This window comes from Miscanthus floridulus, chromosome 5 (assembly GCF_019320115.1).
Source record: "Miscanthus floridulus cultivar M001 chromosome 5, ASM1932011v1, whole genome shotgun sequence".
NCBI lineage: Eukaryota > Viridiplantae > Streptophyta > Magnoliopsida > Poales > Poaceae > Miscanthus > Miscanthus floridulus.
The window spans coordinates 141,208,464-141,229,980 of NC_089584.1; the positions used below are offsets into that span (position 1 = coordinate 141,208,464).

General features: G+C 46.3%; 1 protein-coding gene and 1 pseudogene across 1 annotated transcript; one reads left to right on the plus strand and one right to left on the minus strand.

Moving 5' to 3' along the window:
• The first annotated feature begins 2,081 nt into the window (after positions 1 to 2,081).
• LOC136455508 (putative lipid-transfer protein DIR1) lies at positions 2,082 to 2,387 on the plus strand. Its single transcript, XM_066455506.1, has one exon. The coding sequence runs from the start codon at positions 2,082 to 2,084 to the stop codon at positions 2,385 to 2,387; it is 306 nt and encodes a 101-aa protein (XP_066311603.1).
• Positions 2,388 to 6,495: 4,108 nt separating this feature from the next.
• On the minus strand, positions 6,496 to 9,073 carry LOC136455509 (uncharacterized; annotated as a pseudogene).
• Positions 9,074 to 21,517: the final 12,444 nt, after the last annotated feature.

Genomic DNA, 21,517 nt, shown 5'->3' on the forward strand with positions numbered 1-21,517 from the left:
TGACAAAACATCATAATATTGCCATTAATCAACGTTGGTCAGAATAATAACAATATTATGATCAATTAAAACATATCATTTTCAAAATTAAATTCTCCCGTTGGTTCGAATTTAATAATGAAAATAACATCTTTAAATATGCAGCGGAATAAATGAACTCATTTTCTTGAATTTTACCCACAGGGAAAAATACTTTTTCTATTTTCTTTTGAGCCAATTTCCATTTTTCAATTTTGCTGGAAAAAGAAAAATATGAAACCGGGCTCTTTCTTTACTGTTACTGGGCCCAAAACCGGCAATTCGGCTCGGCCCACACCTCTGTGCGGCGCCTGGCCTCACCCAGGCCGCAACCTGGGCCTGGGCCGGCAAAGTCGCTTGGCCGCGCGCGCCTGCCTGGGCCACGAGTTGGCCCGCTCTATCTCGGCCGTCCGTCCAGATCCAACGGCCACGCGCGCGTTTCGCTCGGAATAAAAAACCCGACGCCGCGCGCCCCAGAGGAAACCCTAGAGGCCATTCGGCTCTTTCCTCTCTCTCTCTTCGCTGCTCTCTCTTCTCTCCTCAGCACAGCAGTACCGAGCGAGCAACCGAGAGCGACGACGGTGGAGCGATGGCGCCGTCGCCGGCCCCCTCGCCAGCGTGCGCGTTCCCCGACGGGTGAGCGCGCCGCCGTCGAGCGGCCTGGCTGCGGCGCCCCCTTGGCCAGAGCCCGGCGAGCAGCGCCCCGGCTCGGCGTTCTTTTCCCTGCGTGCCGACGAGGCAGTATCGCTGCGCAGTGGCGAGGTAGGCCACCCCTTCCCCTTCTTCCCCTTTGGCTTTGCTTCTCTGTTGGTGCTCGGATTCAACCGATTTGGGAAGGGGATCAAAGTTAGGGTTAGGGTTTTACTGTTGTTCTTTTTCCCGAATTGATTGCGGGTTTTAGAGTTCGGTTTAAACGTGAATCCGAGCCCTCCTTCTTCTTTCTTTAACCCAGTTAGGGTTAGGGTTCGGCTTTCTTCCGAGACCCCTTCTTTTCTCAGATTCGAAAGGATCTAAACTGATAAGCTAGATCTATACCTAAACCTCGCTCTGGTACCATTGTTAGGATCTGTGAATCGTACTAGGGATAGATCCGAGGGGCTACTGGCTTTTGAATAGCATCATTGAACCTAGAACGCCTACTAGAGCATGTAGAACGAGAGACAGAGAGGGAAGGGAGAAGGTGCCGAACCTGACACCGCAGAGGGGGAAGGTTCAGCGGATGCCATCGGGTTCGTTGGTGATGTCTGCGTACGGGCAGCGACGGTCGGTGAAGAGGGCGATGAAGACGTCGTCGTCGATGGAGCCGGTGGCGCGGCTGGTGGCTTTCCGTCACTGGCTGCGCCCCTCTCTTATCGGATTAGGGTTTAGATGTCGGTGGGGGGCTCGGCTCAGGTCAACCTCGTGATAAGAGCCGTCGGCCTCCACCTCTTTTTATAGCGCAGGTGACAGGGGCCCTCCAGCCATGATGAGGTGGGCACCCGATCAGGCCGTGAATCAAAGGCCTAACCGAACCGTTAGGTCCAGTTAGGTTAGAGATCAATCTAACAGAAGCATCCAATATTCCCAATTCCTAACCGATCACGTCCTTAGTCAACCGTATTAAACTCGTTCTACGTACGCCTACAAAGTACATATACGTATAATTTAAGGCTGCTACAACGGCGCCCGCCAGCCCGTCAGCCGCCGCCGCTGACCACGTCGACGTACGCGTACTTTTGCGCACATTCTTCGCCGTGTAGTAGTATCGTCTCCACAGCCCACAGGTCGAGCAGCGGCGGCTACTTGCTGCGGCGGTCTGGCCGTTGACCTCGAACCGATGAGACCCCGACGAAGAGTTGGCGATTTGCTCGCGCGCGCGCGAGCACATTTGCACATGCATGCACGGCGCTGGCCACGCTGTCATCTCGTTTCCCCGCGCTATATATACGCCCTCCTTCGTCGATCGTGACACGCAACGACACGGATCACAAGTGCTGCAGGCTTCGTAGACACACCACACTGTGAGCGCTGCCTAGCTACAACCTAGCCGATAGTCCAAAGACATCATATCGATCGATCCGACGATGGCCGCAAGGAAGGAGGTGATCAGCATCGCACTGGCGATCGCGCTTCTGGTCGCGGCGGCCGAGGCTGGGACGTGCAACGTCGACGCTGGCGCGGTGATGCACCATTGCAAGTCCGCCTGCTCGAGCTGGTGGTGGGGTGGCGGGGCAACGCCAAGCCAGGGCTGCTGCAACGCCCTGAGATACGCCGACTTCGGTTGCGTCTGCCGCAACTACTGGGGTACGCTCAGGAGCACGCCCTACGCCGGCTGCGCCATGGCCATCCCTTCCAGGTGCAACATCCGGGGCGCGCCCAGCTCGTGCTAGTCTCGCTGCTGCTAGCTACGGAGGCATGCACACCGAGCGAGCGAGCTCACCTAGCATGCATGAATGCAAACCAGCAGCTTCGACTCCGGTCAAGATCGACAAAATTTGGCTCGACTCTCAATCCGTAGCCAAACTGATGATTGTGTTAATAATTTGGACGTCCGTTATTTTTTTCATTCCTTCATTAAATTGTGTGTGAGTTGATTCTTCGTTTTGAGTTGTCGTTGTTGGTCTGATCTGATGCTGGCCCTGCCGGCCGGCGGACGGTCCATTGTGTCTGACTGTCTGTACGAATGCTGTTCAGAATTATTTCAGTCTCTATGCATGGAAGAAATGACATAAACTCGATCTGTGGGTCTACGTTGACACGTTGTGAAACTGAACCATACAATACAATCTACTTAATCGCATGTCTGTGCCATGAAATGCAACACAGTTGCAATCTTGTGTAGTACTTCCTCCATCCAAAAAAAAGGAATGCTATTCGAGAATGTTGTCAAGTCAAATCATCTTAAATCAAACCAACTTTATAAAAAAGTGTCAATATTTATAATACTAAATAGCTATTATTATATTCATCATAAAATATACACTACTACAGAAAATCTTTTGCACAGCGTTTCCATTTAGGCCTCGGAGGCGGGCGGACTTTTAAACCACCTCGGTTAATGTCTGGGATTAACCGAGGCGGTCACTTTTTATTAACCGAGGCGGTCACAGTCAACCGTCTCTGAAAATCTATTAACCGAGGCGGGCAATCTAACGCGACCGTCTCGGTTAATATTTATTAACCGAGGCGGTCATCCTAACGCAACCGTCTCGATTAATACATTAACCGAGGTGGTCACATTATAAGGCCTGCCTCGATAAATAGTGGCTCAGCTCCTAGCCCCAGCAAAGTCCATTTCTATTATTCTACCGGGCACATATATAACCAAGACATAGGGTTCGTTGCTCACTCTCCCCAAGCATCTCTCCCAGCCGCACCCGCTCATCCACTTCTCTTTCCACTTCCTCCCTCCCGTAACGCACGCGGCGCTCCCTCCCTCTCTCTCTCCCGGTGGTCCCTCCCTCCCTCTCTCCCAACACTCCCTCCCTCTCTCTCCCGGCACCTCCCTCCCTCTCTCCAGCACTCCCTCTCTCTCTCCAGCACTCCCTCTCTCAGACGCGCAGTGCGTTGCGGGGACGCGGTGGCCTTGGCGCGAGGCGGCGCGGTGGCGAGCGGCGCGGGGCCGCAAGGCTAGATGCACGGGGTGGCGAGCGCGGCTCAGTGGCACACGGGCCAGGCCTAGGCGCAAGGAGCAAGGGCAGGGGCGCGGCGGCAAGCTCGATCCGGAGGTTTGGAGCAGATCCGCAGGTTTGGAGATCCACCTATTCATCTCCCCTCTTCATCTCTTCCCTTGTTCATCTCCCTCACTCTCCCCTTTTGTAGATCCAGTGGAGCAGAGTCAGATCCGATGGAGCAGAGGTAGATTCGATGGTGGGACTATGGAGCAGGGGCAGATCTGGACGACGCCGGGATGGGAACAGGGAGGGTGGCCGACCGACAGTGGCATGGGTGTGGATCTGGCTCTGGGGCTGGGATTAGGCTCGCCGGTGGGCTCAGAAACGGCCGCCTCGGTTAAGGCCACGATTAACCATGACCTTTCGTCCGAGGCAGAACTGCCTTGGTTAACCCTTTTTTCCCGTCACGGTTGAGATTCCTGTAGTAGTGATATTTATACATAAATAATGATGCTTTGTTTATATAAGTTCGATCAAACTTTAGATGAGATGATTGATATCGAGTAGGACTATTATTACACTCTTCTTCGGACGAAGGTAGTAGAATTGTGAGGGTCTGATTGATTTGCGACTAAAATTTACCCTGCAAAAGATTTGGCATGCAAAAAATAGACAAAAAATTACCATAGATTTAGCAAGTTAAAAATAAGAGGTTGGTAAGTTTTTATAGCAAACCAAATAACATACAAAATCATGGAAGCCAAGCAGGACCTGAATTTTGGCATTCGCCATGTGGACTCCAGGAGGAAGGTGGTTTGTCTGAAACTCTGGCCCAGGTGCAGCGCACAGGTGGAGGACAAGCAGCTGCAGCCTCTCGTCTTCTCCTCGGCTTCCAGCCGTGTGCGTAGGACAAGTGGACTTGACTTTTCTCGCTGTGCCATGGTAGAACGTAGTACGAGCTGACGACACTTGGGACCATGTCTCTGCAATCTGCATGCATGTTTTGTGACTGTCTGTACTGTACACATGCGTGCACTGCAGCACTGGTGAGTTGCTTTTCAAAGTTCGAACAAAAAAGAAAAAAAGAAAAAAGAAGAACCGTACAGGTGGAATTTGGGCCGGCCCAGTCCGTTTGGGGCCGCTTTGGGTCATGACACTCCTGGACATGACATGACAAGTCATTTATTTAACACAATTGTTTTTTCTTTATGAATCTGTTGACACCCAAAATGTCCCAGGGTGAATTGTAGGCATCTCCAACCAATTACGCATGAAAAACAAATTATGCATGTCATATATGTGTTGGTGGCCAAGAAGCCGGTGAGCCGGGCGAATCACACCTATCGGCTGACCACATATCGGCTTGTTTGCCAATTAGGGCCCCGTTCGCTGGTCTGAAAATTGGTTAAAACTGGTTGAAAAACACTGTTCTGGCTGAATTGTTGTAAGAGAAAAATACTGTTCTGGCTAAAAAAAGAAGCCGAACAAGCCAAATATGGGGTAAGCCGAACAGGGCCTAGGTATCTATATCGGCTGACTCTCTCTCTTAGCCAATCGGGACATCCGCCCAACTCAGTTATGACACTTAAATTGGGCCCATGCCAATTTTAAGAGACCGAGACCTATGATTAGTTTTAGTCTATCCAACTTGTTTGGGACTGACATGCTTTTGTTGTTGTTGTTGTATGATTAGTTTTGGCCCAATTTAAAAAAAAACACTATAAAGTGACATAATAATAGTACTACATTGATTTTTCAACGGAATACAACCACCCTACTCCTTAAAAAATAAGGGGTACATGACCGAGTTACCAACTATTCAATCGACACAAAATCAGTTTACCAACTCTTTTAACCCTTTTCCAACCCATCCTACTGTTTGGCACGTCTTCCGCGCGAGATTTGTCGGCATCCTAGGCGACCTTGCTGGTCCTAGGGCATCCTCCACGTGCTCCTCCGCGACCCGACATGTCTTCTTGAGAGTATTTTCAGCCAAGAACAGGCTTAGCATCAGCCTAACCGGTCTCTCGATCGGTTTCGTTGATCACGCTCACGTTCTTGCTGCATGCAGGTTGTTTTGCAACCCCTTTGGGCGTACTAACCTTGCTGGTGTGTGATTTGGACACCCTCTAACATACTGACATTCATACGTTCCACACATGCTCACCTCTATAAACATGTTCACATACATTCTACTTCTAATGAACACCTCCAAAAGACCGAGCCGACAAATCTCGATATTGAACTATTGACAAAGTCACCAACAAATTTGGGTAGCTAACTACTCTTATTTAAGTGTACACTTCTTTTTACTTGTTGCTGAGTTCCCCAACATTTTGTATTCTCTGATCTAATAGGTTCATATTCAATCTCATAAGCAAGGTAACATCTCCTTTGTTATGTCCGAACTGATAGAATTTTAAATTGCTTACGTAGATTTTTTAGCCTTGTTTTTTACCTTTTCTTCTCAAAACCCAATATCTTTGCCACATGTATTTTGTTTTGACTGCTTAATTGCAGCACGAGAGGAGAAAGAGATTTTTTAGCCTTGTTATTTACCTTTTCTTCTCAAAACCCAATATCTTTGCCACATGTATTTGGTTTTGACTGCTTAATTGCAGGACGAGAGGAGAAAGAGTTGGCGAGTCCAAGCAGTCGCAGTTGCTCCTGACAGGTTCGAGAGCCGAAAGGCTCTGCCAGAAACAGAAAAGTGGAGGTTTGCTCTCTCAACGACCGTACTTGAATTATAATTTCAGGTAGATGTAAACATGATTTTCAAGTTTCAATTTACATGAATTGATGGTGAGACACTATACACACAACACTATGCACGAGCTATGCAAATTAACAAGAGTCATACAAGCGTGGAACAATGTGCTGATGATCAAGGGCACAAGGGTAGCACATGTTCAGGCCTTCTTAACACATTTGGCGTCCGATATCTGCCGATGCTTGTCCACGGCAGGAGGCGTCCTACCACGGCGCGTTCTTGCCGCAATCGACATCCGTGTCCTTGTCCTGGCGGTAGCCCAGGTACCCCTAGATCTCGCCCTGGTAGATGTAGATCAGGTAGTAGTCGTCCTTCCCTTCCCTGATGATCCTGATACCTTTGGTAGGCTATCTCCAACAATAACACCTAAAATATAAGACCTATTTATTTTTTAGGTAGCGTTACAAGCAAAAGGTTACCTTTTCGGCATCTTCTCCAACAACGAGACCCAAAAGAGAATTCTTTCTGCAAATGGATTTCCAGGAGAGAGGATACTCATATTTGGGTTGTGCCTCTCAGGCAACCCAAAATAGGTCTTCCTTATAGATATTCTATTGGAGGCTGATTTTGAGTCTCTTGTTACCCATTTTAGATTTGAGTCTTCTTACTGGACACAGGGAGATGCAGGACCTGCCTGTGCCTGAGCGGCTGAACTGTTGCTCGACAACTGTAGCATGAGGTCATTGCTAATTGGCAACATCAGAACTTGGGAACAGATCGATGAGATCGGTCCTGCACGACGAAGACGTCCTTCCAAGACTTGGAGCCCTCCGGCGCGTAGAACGCTGCGGCGTCCGCTCCCCACCTGTCGTTGAACAGCTTGCGCCACAGTTCATCATCAGAGGTCAACGCCCTCCATTTCCTGCAAACTGAGCCAACCGGGAGCAGCATACATCGTCGCAGTTATTGGTATGCGTAACTCACGAGAACGAACGAGAGATCGCTACCGTTCGTTCTAGTACATGCTATCTGCACTGCTGGTAGTGTCAACTACTGTATGAGCTAGCTATCAGTCGATGCAACGCCTGGAACGTTTTCAGGCTTCAGCAGCATGTACACAACACAACACTATATATATATATATATATATATATATATATACACACACACACACGACTGATCCTATTTGAGAATATAAGATTAGACTTGGAAGAAGTCTACAGAGATACACAATCAAAATCTGAATTGTCAAAGGAAACCAAACACCATGATTTGTTAGTTATGGGTCCGTCTTAAATTGGACATTAAGAATTCAGACCACAGGAAGTTCAGAATTGCAGAGAAACTGAAATTGCGCTTCCAATTCCATATTGGAATGCGACGGTTTTGAGGAGGCGTCAAACGTTGGGGAGCAGAGGCGAGGGACCGGTGATCCAGGAGGTAGAAGATCTCGAGGCAAAGCTCTCTAGGCAACCCATCCACGCCTGATGTCTCCTCGAGGATGGCTTTCCCGGTCCCGAATTCTCGCACTCACCAAGAAGCTCTGGCGGGGACCCGAAAGCCCTGTTTCTCTTCTACCATGCGACTGCTCGGCCTCGGCGTTCCAGAATCCGGGGCTGAAGGGAGCTCGAGGGGTCGACGAGTGGAGATGAGAGAAGGGGATGAGAACATGCGGCTTTGTCTGTCTACAACGGCGTGCCTGATTGTAACATGGCGAACGCTCACCACTGACATGTCAGTCCCATGGCAGTTCAGTCTAGCTTCATGGCCGGACGGTCTCTTATCAGACAACATGTTTGGTGCTGGTTTGTTGGTTGGTTGGTTTCTAGCCTTTAACCTGGCTGGTGCTGGTTTGTTGTGAGAGGAAAATACTGTTGACTAACTGATAAGCCCTGGCTAAAACCAACAAGCGAATAGGCTGAGAGAGTGGGTACATGCGCGTCTGCACAGGTGACAGGTCCGTCCGTCGCAAGAGACATGAGCGGCGTTGATTTGTTTTTACAACAACAACTTTTAATATATAACGTTAACGCACGTTACACCAGCGTTGGAAAAGAATTTCCAGATTACAGAGCACATATGAGATAAAGCTATTGCTGAACTGCTTCTGAAGGAATGGGTGATGCTTCTGTCGGGGGCGCGGGCCCCTCAGCACCATAGGGCCCGCGAGAAGTGGCTTTGATAGAAGCATCGAGGGTCCTCGTTCTCGCACTTTGATAGCATAGTCGACGCTCCCCTCGACTGTCTGATCAGCCTATGTTCTCGAGGATAATTAGCCTTGAGCCCTAGATAGAATGGATGCTTCACCAGGCTCAAGAGAATGGGTCCAAGCCATTAGTGTCAAATCTGAGGACCAGCATCAACTGTCGTTGGCGGTCAACCCGAACACTGATCGCTGCTTTACCACTTTCATATCCGCAGAAAAAGAGAAAAGCAGACTGACAAAGATGAAAGACTTGTCGTCCCTATTGAACACACCCGGCGTCAGAACCATGAGCGTGCTCTGCATGCTTGACACGACATTCAAATTGGAACATGGCATATATTACCGTGGGAGGTCGAAGGAGTACAACACTCGCTCTTGCATGTAGAACACGTTGCCTTGGCAGGCCCCAAAGCACAGGTCGTGGGCTCGTGCATGATGCACAGGTTCACGCGACACCACCTCGTGGACCACTCGAAGGAAGAGGCTCAGGATTGGCCATGTAGACAGGTTGTACACCACATCTGAAGTGCAACCGTCCTCTCCCATCCGCATTTGAACCCAACCGCTTCCAGGAGCGCCTCGCACGGCGAAAATGGGGCTACCACCGAGCATGTCGTCGTCGCTGGGGAAGAGGGCCAAGGAACCAGCACCCTGCTGCACCTGCACCGGTGTCCGCACTGGCCCAACCGCGTTGGAGGAAGGAAGCCCGGTGGCTTCCCTTTGGTCTGCCCTAGTTGGGCGTTCGAACGGCAGTGAGCAACACATAGACGACTCCATAGGGGAGGACCGCCGCCCCGGCGCCGTAGTCGTCATGGTGGTCCGCAAGGCCACCTGGTTTGGCCTGGGTCTAGTGGAGGTCCTGCTAGCCTCCATCGAGGTGCCATCTTCAGTTGGCGAGGCGGAGGATTCCTGCGTACGCCTCTATCATGATGAGATGCAGTGCCCACTCGGGTGGCGCGCCGTCGCCAAGGTCATGTTTGTCCTCCTCGCCCTTTCTTGGTGACGCCTCGACCTCCCCACCGTCATTGCCCCTAGCCGCGAGCATAGCCTAGACGCTGTAGATCCAGATGGAAATCCAACAGTCCAGGTTGCGCAGCAGGCTCGGACACAGGGACGATGAGGACAGCTGCTCTGCCATGTCTGCGTGTGGCGGGTCGAGGTCGCCAGTGTTGCTGAAGCTGTTGTTGTCCACGCCTCCACCTTCACTCAATCTGGATGAGAGCGGCACCATGCCGCCCAGACTGCCAGGGAGTGAGAAAGGAGGAAGCACGGGAGAGTAGTAGGGCTTTATTGAAGTACTCACAACATCGATTTGGAGGAGACCCTCATTGGCCACCATGGCTACGAGCAATCCGCCCACCTCTAACATGACGGAGATGAGGAGGATAGATGTTCTCAAAACTCCCATGAAGTGGCTTATTCCACTAGGGAATATTACAAAGAGATATGGAGGGGAAGGAGAAGAGGAAGGGGAACCGACTCTCCTGCCCTGTCGCCGGCGAGCTCACTAGGGAGAAGGCAGGGGGCCAGCGGCGGGTCTCTCACTAGGAGGCTGTCTCACTCAGGAGCTCGCATGCGGTATTGACACCTCGCATGCGGTGGCCTCACTTGGCATGGCAGAGTGTCCCGTCTCACATCACGTGTGTCTTGGAGGTTGCTACGGTCATGCGGTCGGACGGGATCCTTAGGCCGATTACTATTTCCCGTGCTCGCAAATTCTTGCCCACGCTCTTCCATCCGTCCGCGCTCGGTTTGTTTTTCTACACTCAACTCATTTTTTTGCGCTCGACTCGATTGTTTTCTATGATCGATTTTTTCCTGTCCATGTGCTTTTTTTGCGCTCGACTCTATTGTTTTCTGTGATCGATTTTTTTCTGTGTTCGACTCGATTTTTTCTACGAACGGTTTTTCCCGTCCACGTGCTTTTTCCATCAGCGCTCGTGCTTTTTCCTGCACTCTTATTTCTCCAGCTATAATAAAGAAAGTAAATAACATTCACAAAAATAATGAGAGTGCAAGGATTGAACCCAAAGACCCCATGGTTTAAGATGTCATTCTCCTACAAGTATAGCACATTAATGTTTGTGATAAATATGAAATATTTCTGTTATTAAACCATTTCAAAACCAGAAAAAATATATCGCACACCATCTCATAAGTACTATATGAATACTCAAAGATAATCATAAAACATTAAACTTATAATATGTGCACATCCAAAAATATATTGTAGAACATCTAATGTATATCATGTGAACATCATAAAAATACAACATAGAACATCACATGTTATCATGTGAACACCGAAAAATACATCTAAAACATCATATATGTACTATGTGAACATCATAAAATATAACACAGAACATCACATGTATACTATGTGAACGTCACAAAATATATCATAGAACACCATAAAATACATCACAGAACATCGCATGCATACTATGTGAATATCACAAAATATATCATAGTGTCCGCAAAAAAATCATAGAACATATATACTATGCTAACATCACATGTATATTACGTAAACATCACAAGATACATAATAGAACATCACATGTATACTAAATGAACATCACATGTATACTACGTAAATACCATAAAATATATCGTAAAACATCATGTCTATACTACGTGAACATCACATGCATATTACGTGAACATCACAAAATATATAATAGAACATTACATATATACTACATAAACATTACATGTATACTACGTAAATACCACAAAATACATTGTAGAACATCATGTCTATCCTACGAAAACATCGCATGTATCTAGTATAACATAAAAAGTTATTAAAGTAATTAATTAGAATAAATAACAAATTAAAAATTAACATAAAACATGAATAACATGGCATGTATCTCATGTAATGAAAAACTTAAAAATAAAAAAACTAAAATAGCTCATATAGTAAATTAAAAAGGAAATAGTAGAAAAAAAAAGAAATAGAAGGAAAACAAAAAATAATATTCAAAGTAAAATAAAAAGAAATAAATGGAAGTTAAAAATATAAATAAAATAAAGAGAAGAATAAGACACCAGAAAACAAAATAAATAAATAACAACAACAACATGACATTTCAGTCCCAAGCAAGTTGGGGTAGGCTAGAGTTGAAACCCACCAAGAGCCCCAAGTCACGGTTTAGGCACTTCAATAGCTGCTGTCGGGTTCATAAACTCGGGGTCCCAAATGGGCCCGTTTTCCAGCAAAAACTCGGCCTAGTAGACGGCGTAGCAACAACGTGCGCCTCCTAGGCTAGCCCAGATACCTAATGATAGGTCGGGAGAACGATCCGGTTCCTGACCGGAAGGCCTATCCTAGGTGGAGACATAGTCTGACTCTGACCTCCTTTTCTAACACGGTCGGGGCCGACTGGGAATGACCGACCTAGGATGCCCGCTCGGTGAGGGCTCAAGGATTAGGCAGAGCAGATAAGATAAGGCGCTCGAGTCAAACCACAATACCGAGGACCATACCCTGTGCACCTACAGGACGGTGCCACCAGGCCATGCTAGAAAGGCACTATGCAACCTTTCAGGTGTGTCAGAACCCATACAGTATTGTTGGCGCTAACATTTGCCATACCAGGCAAACACGGTAGAGCCTGCCACATGCATCTGGGCATGAACAATATTGTGGGCGTCGATGACTGTCTTGTATCCGACAGCGTGGGCAACAAGACTATATAGCACACGTATACATTCTCTCTCTTTCTCTAACTTGTAAGAGCCCATCCCCTTCGACTATAAAAGGGGATGAGCTCTCTCCTAAAAAGGGATCTGACTATTCTAACTCTGGCTCTCTAGCTCTCCTGAAAAAAGAGAAGCTAGACGATTCGAGCACTCAAGGACCTGAGAACTCGAATAGCTCAATAGCTCTAGAACTCTAAAGCTACACAGAGCATTGGCTCCAATACTTAGCACATGTTAGGGCCTTCGTCACTCTTGGCCCTTCGGTTCAGAGTCTGACCAGGCCTTTAACACCCCCTTCTTATTCCTACTCATTTGTAACCCCACAACAAACTTCGAGCACCTGGGCTCAGGAATAAAGTCACTGATCAACTAAAACTGGATGTAGGGCACATTGCCTGAACTGGTATAAATCCTTTATCATTGAGTGCTAGGCCACATCCGATCATAACGTACGACAAAACTACAAATATTTACTTTTTGGTCACTTTTCGCACCGACAGTTGGCTCCGTCCATCGGGAGGACGCCGTGCGTTCATGCTTTTTGTCATCTGATGGCCCACCTTTCCACTATATTCATCATGGCAGGCTCAAACTATACGATTTGTTTTGGTTCGCTAGAGTTCTCCACGCTCCCACCTATTGGGATGTGGGTTCCTCCCATCTTCATGCCACTCTAGATCTTCCTTTTTGGGAGTCTAGACTTCATCACTAACCGACTCGACGTACCCCGCCTCCATGAGGAGGCGCTCATCCTGGCGTCCACTAGAGGAGGAGCACCCTCCATCGGCCCTAGGCCACCCGATGACCTCAACGTCAAGACACCCGTGCTTCGCCTCGAGCCCATGCTAGGCTCAAACTCCATAGTGAGTAATGAATATATTATTCTTTATTAACTATTTAACACCTTCCGCCGACTCTCTGAAAGGACCCGTTGTCCTCACCATGATTGCCATATGACCGGTTCCCCTATGGCTTCACATCCCCCATGGACGCATGAGTGCGGGGGCTCTAAAGGATGCCAATGCCACCCCCTCTCACATTCGAATTTGTGGGGATGGCGAGCTATGCTCCCGCCTCCTTTCATGATCTCGTAGATGACGAGGTCAAAAGCGATGGCCCCAGCATCGTCGATATTGTGGCATCTAGCCACCCTCTATCCTAGGAGTGCGCTATGGCGGATGCCTTAGGACAGCCACCGGTGGTAGCGGAATCTCTGCAGACTCACACCCCTCTGGACCTTCGTACGAAGGCCCTTGTGCGTGCCACGAGCATGGCAAGGAGTTACAACAAAGGCGGTAGAGTCAGCCGCCACCTACGCTGGCATGCTCGGCGTAGCACGCTACGCCACGTGTGCATAACCCAGCAAGCGGTGCTTAGGGTCGTGCCCACCAAGTCCACCGTAACATACTGGATGGGGTTAACGATAACCCAAGTTTGCTCGGGCTGGCCAGAACATCGATGCTGCGACGATGCTTCTACGTGGCCTTCCCAAGCCAATTGACCCCTAGGAACAGCAATCCATCGGAACCTCCGGGCGCTTGTGGAAACTGCCCGCCGTTCAACAGGCGGAAAGCTCCATGTCGCGACATCGGCTCATGGCCTCTTGCCCCACCGGGGGAATGGGGCCGCACCAGTTGAATCGCTCCATCCACTCACCACTATAGTTGCTGGGCGTGGGGCAGGAGGTCACGGCTGCACCACAGCTTGACCCGGCGCCCGTTCCACACCAACCACCTATGCGCGAATGACTTGAGCCAAACCGTGACACTCGCAGCCATCGGCACGAAATTTTGTCCCGTGCCAAGGGCACACGAGTAAGCCAGAAGGGTCCACTCGATGAAGCTGGTGATCCGCCTAGATTCAGCATAGGGATGGTCGATCCTGTGCACTCCTCCCGAGACGTGCTAGTCAATTTGACCCTGCAATTGACAAGGAGAGAAAGCTAATCAATAATTTAAGGCGGAACATACCGGTGTTGCCAGACAGCCCCGAATGTGCGGCTCTGAGAGCCGATATGGAAGGAAATCGACTAAATAGTCGATTCCAGCATACTCATAAGAATAAATCAATTATAGCTCATGAAATTATGGAAGATAAATCGGTTATCGCTCAGGATAGATCTCGTCATTCAGACAAATATTAGTCAATGGCAAAAGGATGTCAACAATGATTAATTTATGCTAAGCCAATGACTGCAATTAACCGAATCCTTTTTTATATGAAAGAAACAACTCATCATTATTTAACCATTTAATAAAGATAAATCTAATAAACATATTAGATCTCATCTTTCGCTAGCCAATAGATCTACTCAAGATCAGACATGCCTTAACCGTACACTATGCATGATCAAGAGTGACATAAAACAACCGATAAAATATAACTCATCGTTTAAAGTGCAGATTAGATCACTTTATATTAACAAACGATGGGTTAAACAGGATATAAGGCTGATCTAGATCAATCCCAATCGGGCAAAGTGATATTGCTGTAATTAAATAAATAATGGAAGCGATAAGCAATATCGGTAACTTAATGAATCTATTCGAAGGAACGCCACCCTTAGCTAGAGCCGATAACTTGACCTTAATCTAGTTCGAGCAGTGGAGGTCGATCGGATCAATGCGGCCATACTTGAACTAGACAAGAGTCGATAACTAGCTTATACCAGAGTCACAGTGGCGAACAGAAGTATAAGCCTTGATGGTATTTATAGACAAGCAGTGGAGGTCGACCGAATCGATGCAGCCGTACTTGCTGAAGAACTCGCCGAGATCTACTCTACTCCTACTCCTAAAGGGTGGCCAGAGCCAAAAAAAGTAAGTAACTTGTATTTGATTGATTGTGTGTTTTTACAATAGCTGGGGTCCAATATTTATACCCGGAACCTATGCATGACTCCTACCTAAGCACAACTTATCACAATTTTTGGCTCTAGAGAAAACATTCTGAATTTAAGATAACTTGAACTCTAATCTTTTTCTTTTTGTAGAGTCCAACATGCCTTGTCCTAGCGCCGATCGTAGCCTTTGTCGTTATCTGCTGGCGCTATCTGCATGCAATTGATTCCTTGATGACATGATCTTGAGAGCTTGAGTCCCTCCGATTCTTCTTCCAAATTTTGGTGTAAACGCATGCCCCCCAATTTTGGGGAAAAAGTAATTTTATTTCATAATTATCTCGTCTATATCCCCAACAGGTCCACAGTCATGGGTAGAGAATCTTGATCTGAGGTCTACTATTTGTCACCGTCTATGTCAGCTCATGAGCCCATGCTGCAAAACTTTTATGAGAGCATCACTGCTTCACGGGCACTTGAATTCATCTTTCCAGGTTGGCTATAAAATGTCTATCCGACCCTGGTGAGAGCAACTTAATAATTCAGCTATGTTTCTCTTCCATCTGCCCCCTCGAGTGCTTTTGACTCCGCCAGACCCTCCATGGTCTATCATTTTGCTATGAAGATCTTGAGCGGTTAGAAGAATTCTTGTGCATAGGGTGATTGTGTCGCTCATTCTAGCGCCTTGTCGAGCAAGAGGATCAGCTACTACGGCTAGAAGAATTCTTGTGATATCGCTTGAGTCTTCTCTCCATACTCGTAGAGCTGTTCTAGTGTTTGCAAGGGCTAAAATATGTGGACACCTTCCCCTTGTTTGTTCCAGCAAACGCCCACCGAGAAAGCCATAGGCTTCTTTCCCACAGTTTCCCAGTCATCGAGAAATTAGCTGGGCATTTGTTAGGTGGGCGGCCTTTCCCCTTCTCCTGGCATAATTTTATCAATGGGCTTATGTGACTCGGTTCACGATGACCTTCGGCCATTTGGGGGCCTAGACTCCCTTCAATCCAAAGAAACTTTGATGGGTTGATCTCTGGTCAATGTAAATTCTTCGTATCCATCCCATGATATTTTGTAATTTGGGGAAGCAATAAGTCTGAATCTGTTATCTCTTCGTTATATGTCCCCTGAATTTTGGGAGTGTCAATCCATTTTTGTATCTGATTTCAATTTCACACCCCCGGTGAAATCTATCTTCTCGCCTTCCTAGGCTAGTTTATGCTTTTCCGTATGTTTGAGATCATGAAGAACAGCAAGAGGTATGTTGAGGAGGCCCTCAATGGATTTGCATCATTGCGCCAATGCCTTCATCGCCAAGATGGTGCAACTTGGGATGCTACCATCGCTCCAGAGCAGAGGGCCGACTCTGCTCAGCCTTTGGGGTTATCCTCAGCACCAATTCGCCACCAGCTCCCCTACTATCCGAGGAGGCAGATCGACAATAATGATCTGTTGGCCTCCATCGATCAGACTGACTAGAATTTAGCCAGCTGCCTCTCCCTTGTAGAATCGGCTTTGGCCATGATTCAAGGCTGATCACCCCCTGAGGCCAGCCCAGTGGGGGAAAGGTTGGCCAGGGCTAAAGCCAGAATCATAGGTGAGACGTTTGCCACAATTTCTCTATCTTCTTCTTAATTTTGCCTTCAAGATTTCTGATCATTCTTTCCTTAAATTTTTTAGATCTAACTGCTCAGTTGGAAAGTCTTCGATCAGCTACGGATCACGTGGTGGGATTTGTCAATGCTAGGGGCACCATTCTAGTGTTTTGCTTTCATGACATCCCAAACCATGTCAGGGAGGTCGCTCTTCATGGCGTTCGTCATGGTGCTGCCATGGCATTGGTCGCTGCACAAGCCCGCTCTGGCCACATTCTTTAGCTTCTTCCCCATGGTTTTTCAGACACGACACACCCTAGGGATCATGAGCGCTTGATTGAGGATTTCTTTAGTACTGCCAACTCTATAGCCTTCAACACCCTAGCCGATGATATAGTAAGCAAAGTGTTTTCCGGCACGTAGCTTGTAATAGGTGATATTTAGCAAACAATTTCCTCATCTTGAGTGATTTTCCTTTGTTTCGTACTTCATATTATACGCATCACTTCATTCGTGTTTGCTTTGCTCCTATAGGTGATACACATTGTACCAGCTTTTACCTCTTCAGGTTTATTTTTGCACTAGAGGTGATACCTTTCTGATATCGGCTATTAGAGCTGACAACCGAACAAATCAGTTATTAAGTATTAATCCAAACGCTAGGGTAATATTTCTTTAGATATTTCCCATTGATTGCTTGGCCAAATTCGTCCTCTCCTCTTAGCATTTCCAAAATATAAGCATTACCAGGCGCACAACGTTTGATCCAAGAAGGTCCTTCCCAGTTAGGTGACAATTTGCTGAATTTACTGTCCTTTGACCCGATAGACAATTTCACTTTCTAAACCAGGTCTCCTTTAGAAAATTGCTTAATCTTGACCTTTTTATTGTAATATTTTGCAATCCTTAGTTTATTGGCTTCGATATTTTCTAGAGCACGTAGCCGAAGACAACTCAAGTCCTCTAAGTTATCTATCATAAGATTCTTGTAGACTTTGGCTGACAAATCATTTTGCAATGTAACATGCCTCGATCTAATCTGAACTTCTCAAGGAAGAACTACATTATGGCCATATGCAAGTTCATAAGGCGACGTTTTAATTGGTCCATGACAGGCCATCCTATATGCCCATAGTGCCTCATTAAGCGTTGAATGCTATTTCCTTAGCCGTTCTTCAATCTTCTTCTTGATCAGCATAATCATAATCTGATTGGACGTCTCTGCCTGGCCATTAGCCTGAGCATTGTAAGGAGAACAATTTAGTAGCTTGATTCCCATACTGGCAGCAAAATCTCTGAACTCCTCTAATATGAACATTGTCCCCTGATCGGTAGTTATAGTTTGAGGAATCCCAAAATGATACACAATGTGCTCCTTGACAAAATCGACCATGTTCTTTGAGGTTACCATCTTCAAAGGAATTGCCTCAACCCATTTAGTGAAGTAATCTATTGCTACCAATATGAACTTATGTCCTTTGCTTGAGGGTAGAAAAATCTATCCAATTAAATCAATTCTCCAACCTCAAAATGACCATGGCTTGATTATTGGATTCATGGCCGATGCAGGTGATTTATGGATATTACTAAAACATTGATAATCCTGGCACCCCTTATAATATTCAAAATAGTCTTCCAATATTGTTGGCCAGAAATTTCTAGTTCTGCGAATAATCCACTTCATCTCATAAGCCGATTGATGAGCTCCACATATGCCTTCAAGCACCTCGCCCATCAACACCTTAGCTTCTTATCAATTTAGGTATTTGAGTAATGCTCCATTGACTGTTTTGTAATACAGTTGATCATTCAGTAAAACATACTTAGTCGATTTATACCTTAGCTTTCTGGTAACTTTCTGTGATGGATTTCTAAGGTAGTAGGCTATTTCGACTCTCCAATCATCATTCGAGGCTTCACTAGTCAAGACTTCTCGAAACACTCGATATCCTGACGCACTTTGAGCTAGACGATTGGCCTCTTGGTTTTGTGCTCTCGGAATGTGTTGAAAAGAGACATGAAGAAATACTTTAAGCAACTTTTGGCACTCATCATAATATCCTTTCAAAGTATCTTCTTTGCACTCATATAGGCCGATCAACTGATTAATAATTAACTATGAATCTCTAAATACTTCAATTGCTTCGGCCTTTACTTCGTGAAGAAGTTGAAGTCCCTTAAGAATAGCTTCATACTCCGCTTGGTTGTCGGTAATCATTAGTTCAGTTGGAAGAGCAAACTCAAAACTTGCCCCCGAGGCAAAATAATGACAATAACAATGCCACCACCTTGCTTGCATGATGATCCATCAAAGAATAACATCCAAGGCATTAGCTCTACATAACCAATGCTTGGCTTATGATGCTGGGTGACAAAATCGGCCATTATTTGTCCTTTGACTGCTTTAGCCGATTCATACATCAAGTCAAATTCCAATAATGCAAGAATCCACTTTCCCACTCTCCCATTCAGTATTGGCATTGATAACATGTGCTTGATCACATCAGCCTTGGAAACAATCGTACATTCGGCTGATAACAAGTAGTGTCGCAACTTAGTGCAAGAGAAATACAAGCACAAGCATAACTTTTCGGTGGGAGGATATCTTGTTTCTGGATCCAGGAGCCTTTTACTCAGATAAAAAACAACTCGCTCCTTTCCTTTAAATTCTTGCATCAAGGCCGATCCAATTGTCTTGTCATCAGCCGATATGTACAACTTAAAAGGCTTACCTTACTGAGGAGGGACCAGCAAAGGTGGACACTTCATGTATTCTTTTATTTCTTCAAGCGCCTTTTGTTGTATGTCACCCACTTGAATTCTTGATCATTTTCAACTTCAACAACGGAGAAAATGGCAGGACCATTTCCAACAAATTTGAAATGAATCTTTTGATGAAATTAATCTTACCAAGCAGAGATTGCAACTCTATCTTAGTAGTCAGGGGAACTGCCTCATCAATTGCTTTTATGCTTTTTTGACCAACTTTGATTCCTCTCTCATGGACCATAAATGCCAAGAACTATCCAGCTGACACTCCAAAAGCACACTTATTAGGATTCATCTTTAGACCATGTTTTTTGTGCATTCTAGAGTCTCTCGCAAATCAGCTAGGTGCTCTTTGTACCCTTTGGATTTCATCATCACATCATCGATGTAGATTTCAACAATCGGGCATCTCTGCGTATACTCTGGAATTGGCTATTGAGCGCTGCCACTCGTTGAGCCAATTGACCCAAGTTGTCAAATTTTTGTACCAACAGTTTTTCTTTCCACATTGGCAGCATTCCTTGAACGGCTAAAGCAGCTAACTGATCATTAGCCAAGTTTAACGAGAAGCATAAGTTCCTAGTCTCTTAGAACCTCTGAAGAAACTCAGTGCTTTATTCATTAGTCTTCTGCCTTATAGTTGTCAGATCGGTAATCTTATTTTCTCTAGTCCCAATATAAAAATATGTATGAAATATCTTTTCTAGATCAACCCAATTGGCAATGGAGTTAACCGGTAGTGATGAAAACCAAGTGAAGGTTGGCCCTGATAGGGACAAGGAGAAGAAACAAACTCGATGGGCCTCCTCAACTAATGCCTCACCCAATTGTGTAAGATACCGACTGACATGTTCTATTGTGCTTGTACTGTCTTGGCCAGTGAACTTAGCAAACTCTAGAAGCCTATAATTTGTAGAAAGAGCGACCAAATCATACCATTCTAGATATGAGTGTTTGTATGAAAAGGTCAGCCCTTTTGGCTTCAGACCAAACTAATTCTTCATCATCTCAGTCACCTTTAGCAACAATTCGTTAGCATGTGAATTTGGATTTCTCTACACCTGCTGACCCATCTGTGGATTGAAATCCCATGTGCCTTGATACTCTGGATTCAGAATCATGTGAAGGGTGTTATAATCTGTACCATAATGATACCCTTGTGGAATCTCTATCTGCTGGGTCTTTTACTGGTTTGCTGCTTGAAGTATCTGATTATAGACATGGGGATCTATATCTCTATGGATCCTTTGAACTAATGGTGCTATTTTTTGAGCCAACAACAGTATGTGGCCCGATGTGCTAAAATTAATCACCTGGTTCTAACCTTGTTCCGCCGGCTATTGCACATGCTACACTGATAATCCAGGATTATACTATATCTAATTCATAGTAATACCTTGAGCTTGTTCAGATGAACTCTGAACTGCCTGGACATCATCATTACTAGCTGGTGCTACTTCTTGATGGTTGGTACCGACTTGATTAGTCCCTTGGATCAACGGATGTGGAATGTTGTAATAAGCCGGCCCAACTAGACCAACTGGAAACCCATGAAACACTTCTTTCATGGCGTTGTGGAATGTGTCCAAGAAAGCTTCATTATGGCTTGATATGGCATCATGAACAGATTTGTTTATAGTTTCTGTAAAGAAACGACTGTCTTCAGCTTCAACTGTATCTGTCTACCCGTGCAATAGAACTCTTGCTAGTGGATATTTCTGAACAATTGTGTTGTCACGTGTTTTGGTGTAGGACAACAAACACTTGTTCTAAAACTCTTCTATAGCTTTGTCGTTGACATCTTTATCTTCATCAGGTAGATCTTCATAATGTACCATAAGGATGTCGTTGTTGTTGTGAACCACCATGACAATTGTGGTGTCCCACTGGGCATGCCAAGAACGTGTGTCGACATGAAATTTCATCCCATGCCGAGGGCACACGAGCAAGCCAAAAGGGTCCGCTCGATGGAGCTAGAGATCCGCCTAGCTTCAGTGCAGGGATGGTCGATCCTACGCACTCCTCCCGAGATGTGCCAGTCAATTTGACCCTACAATTGATAAGGAGAGAAAGGTAATC

Excerpts from the sequence above, each read along its gene's own strand:
- LOC136455508 (XM_066455506.1), top strand. The coding sequence starts at position 2,082 with ATGGCCGCAAGGAAGGAGGTGATCAGCATCGCACTGGCGATCGCGCTT.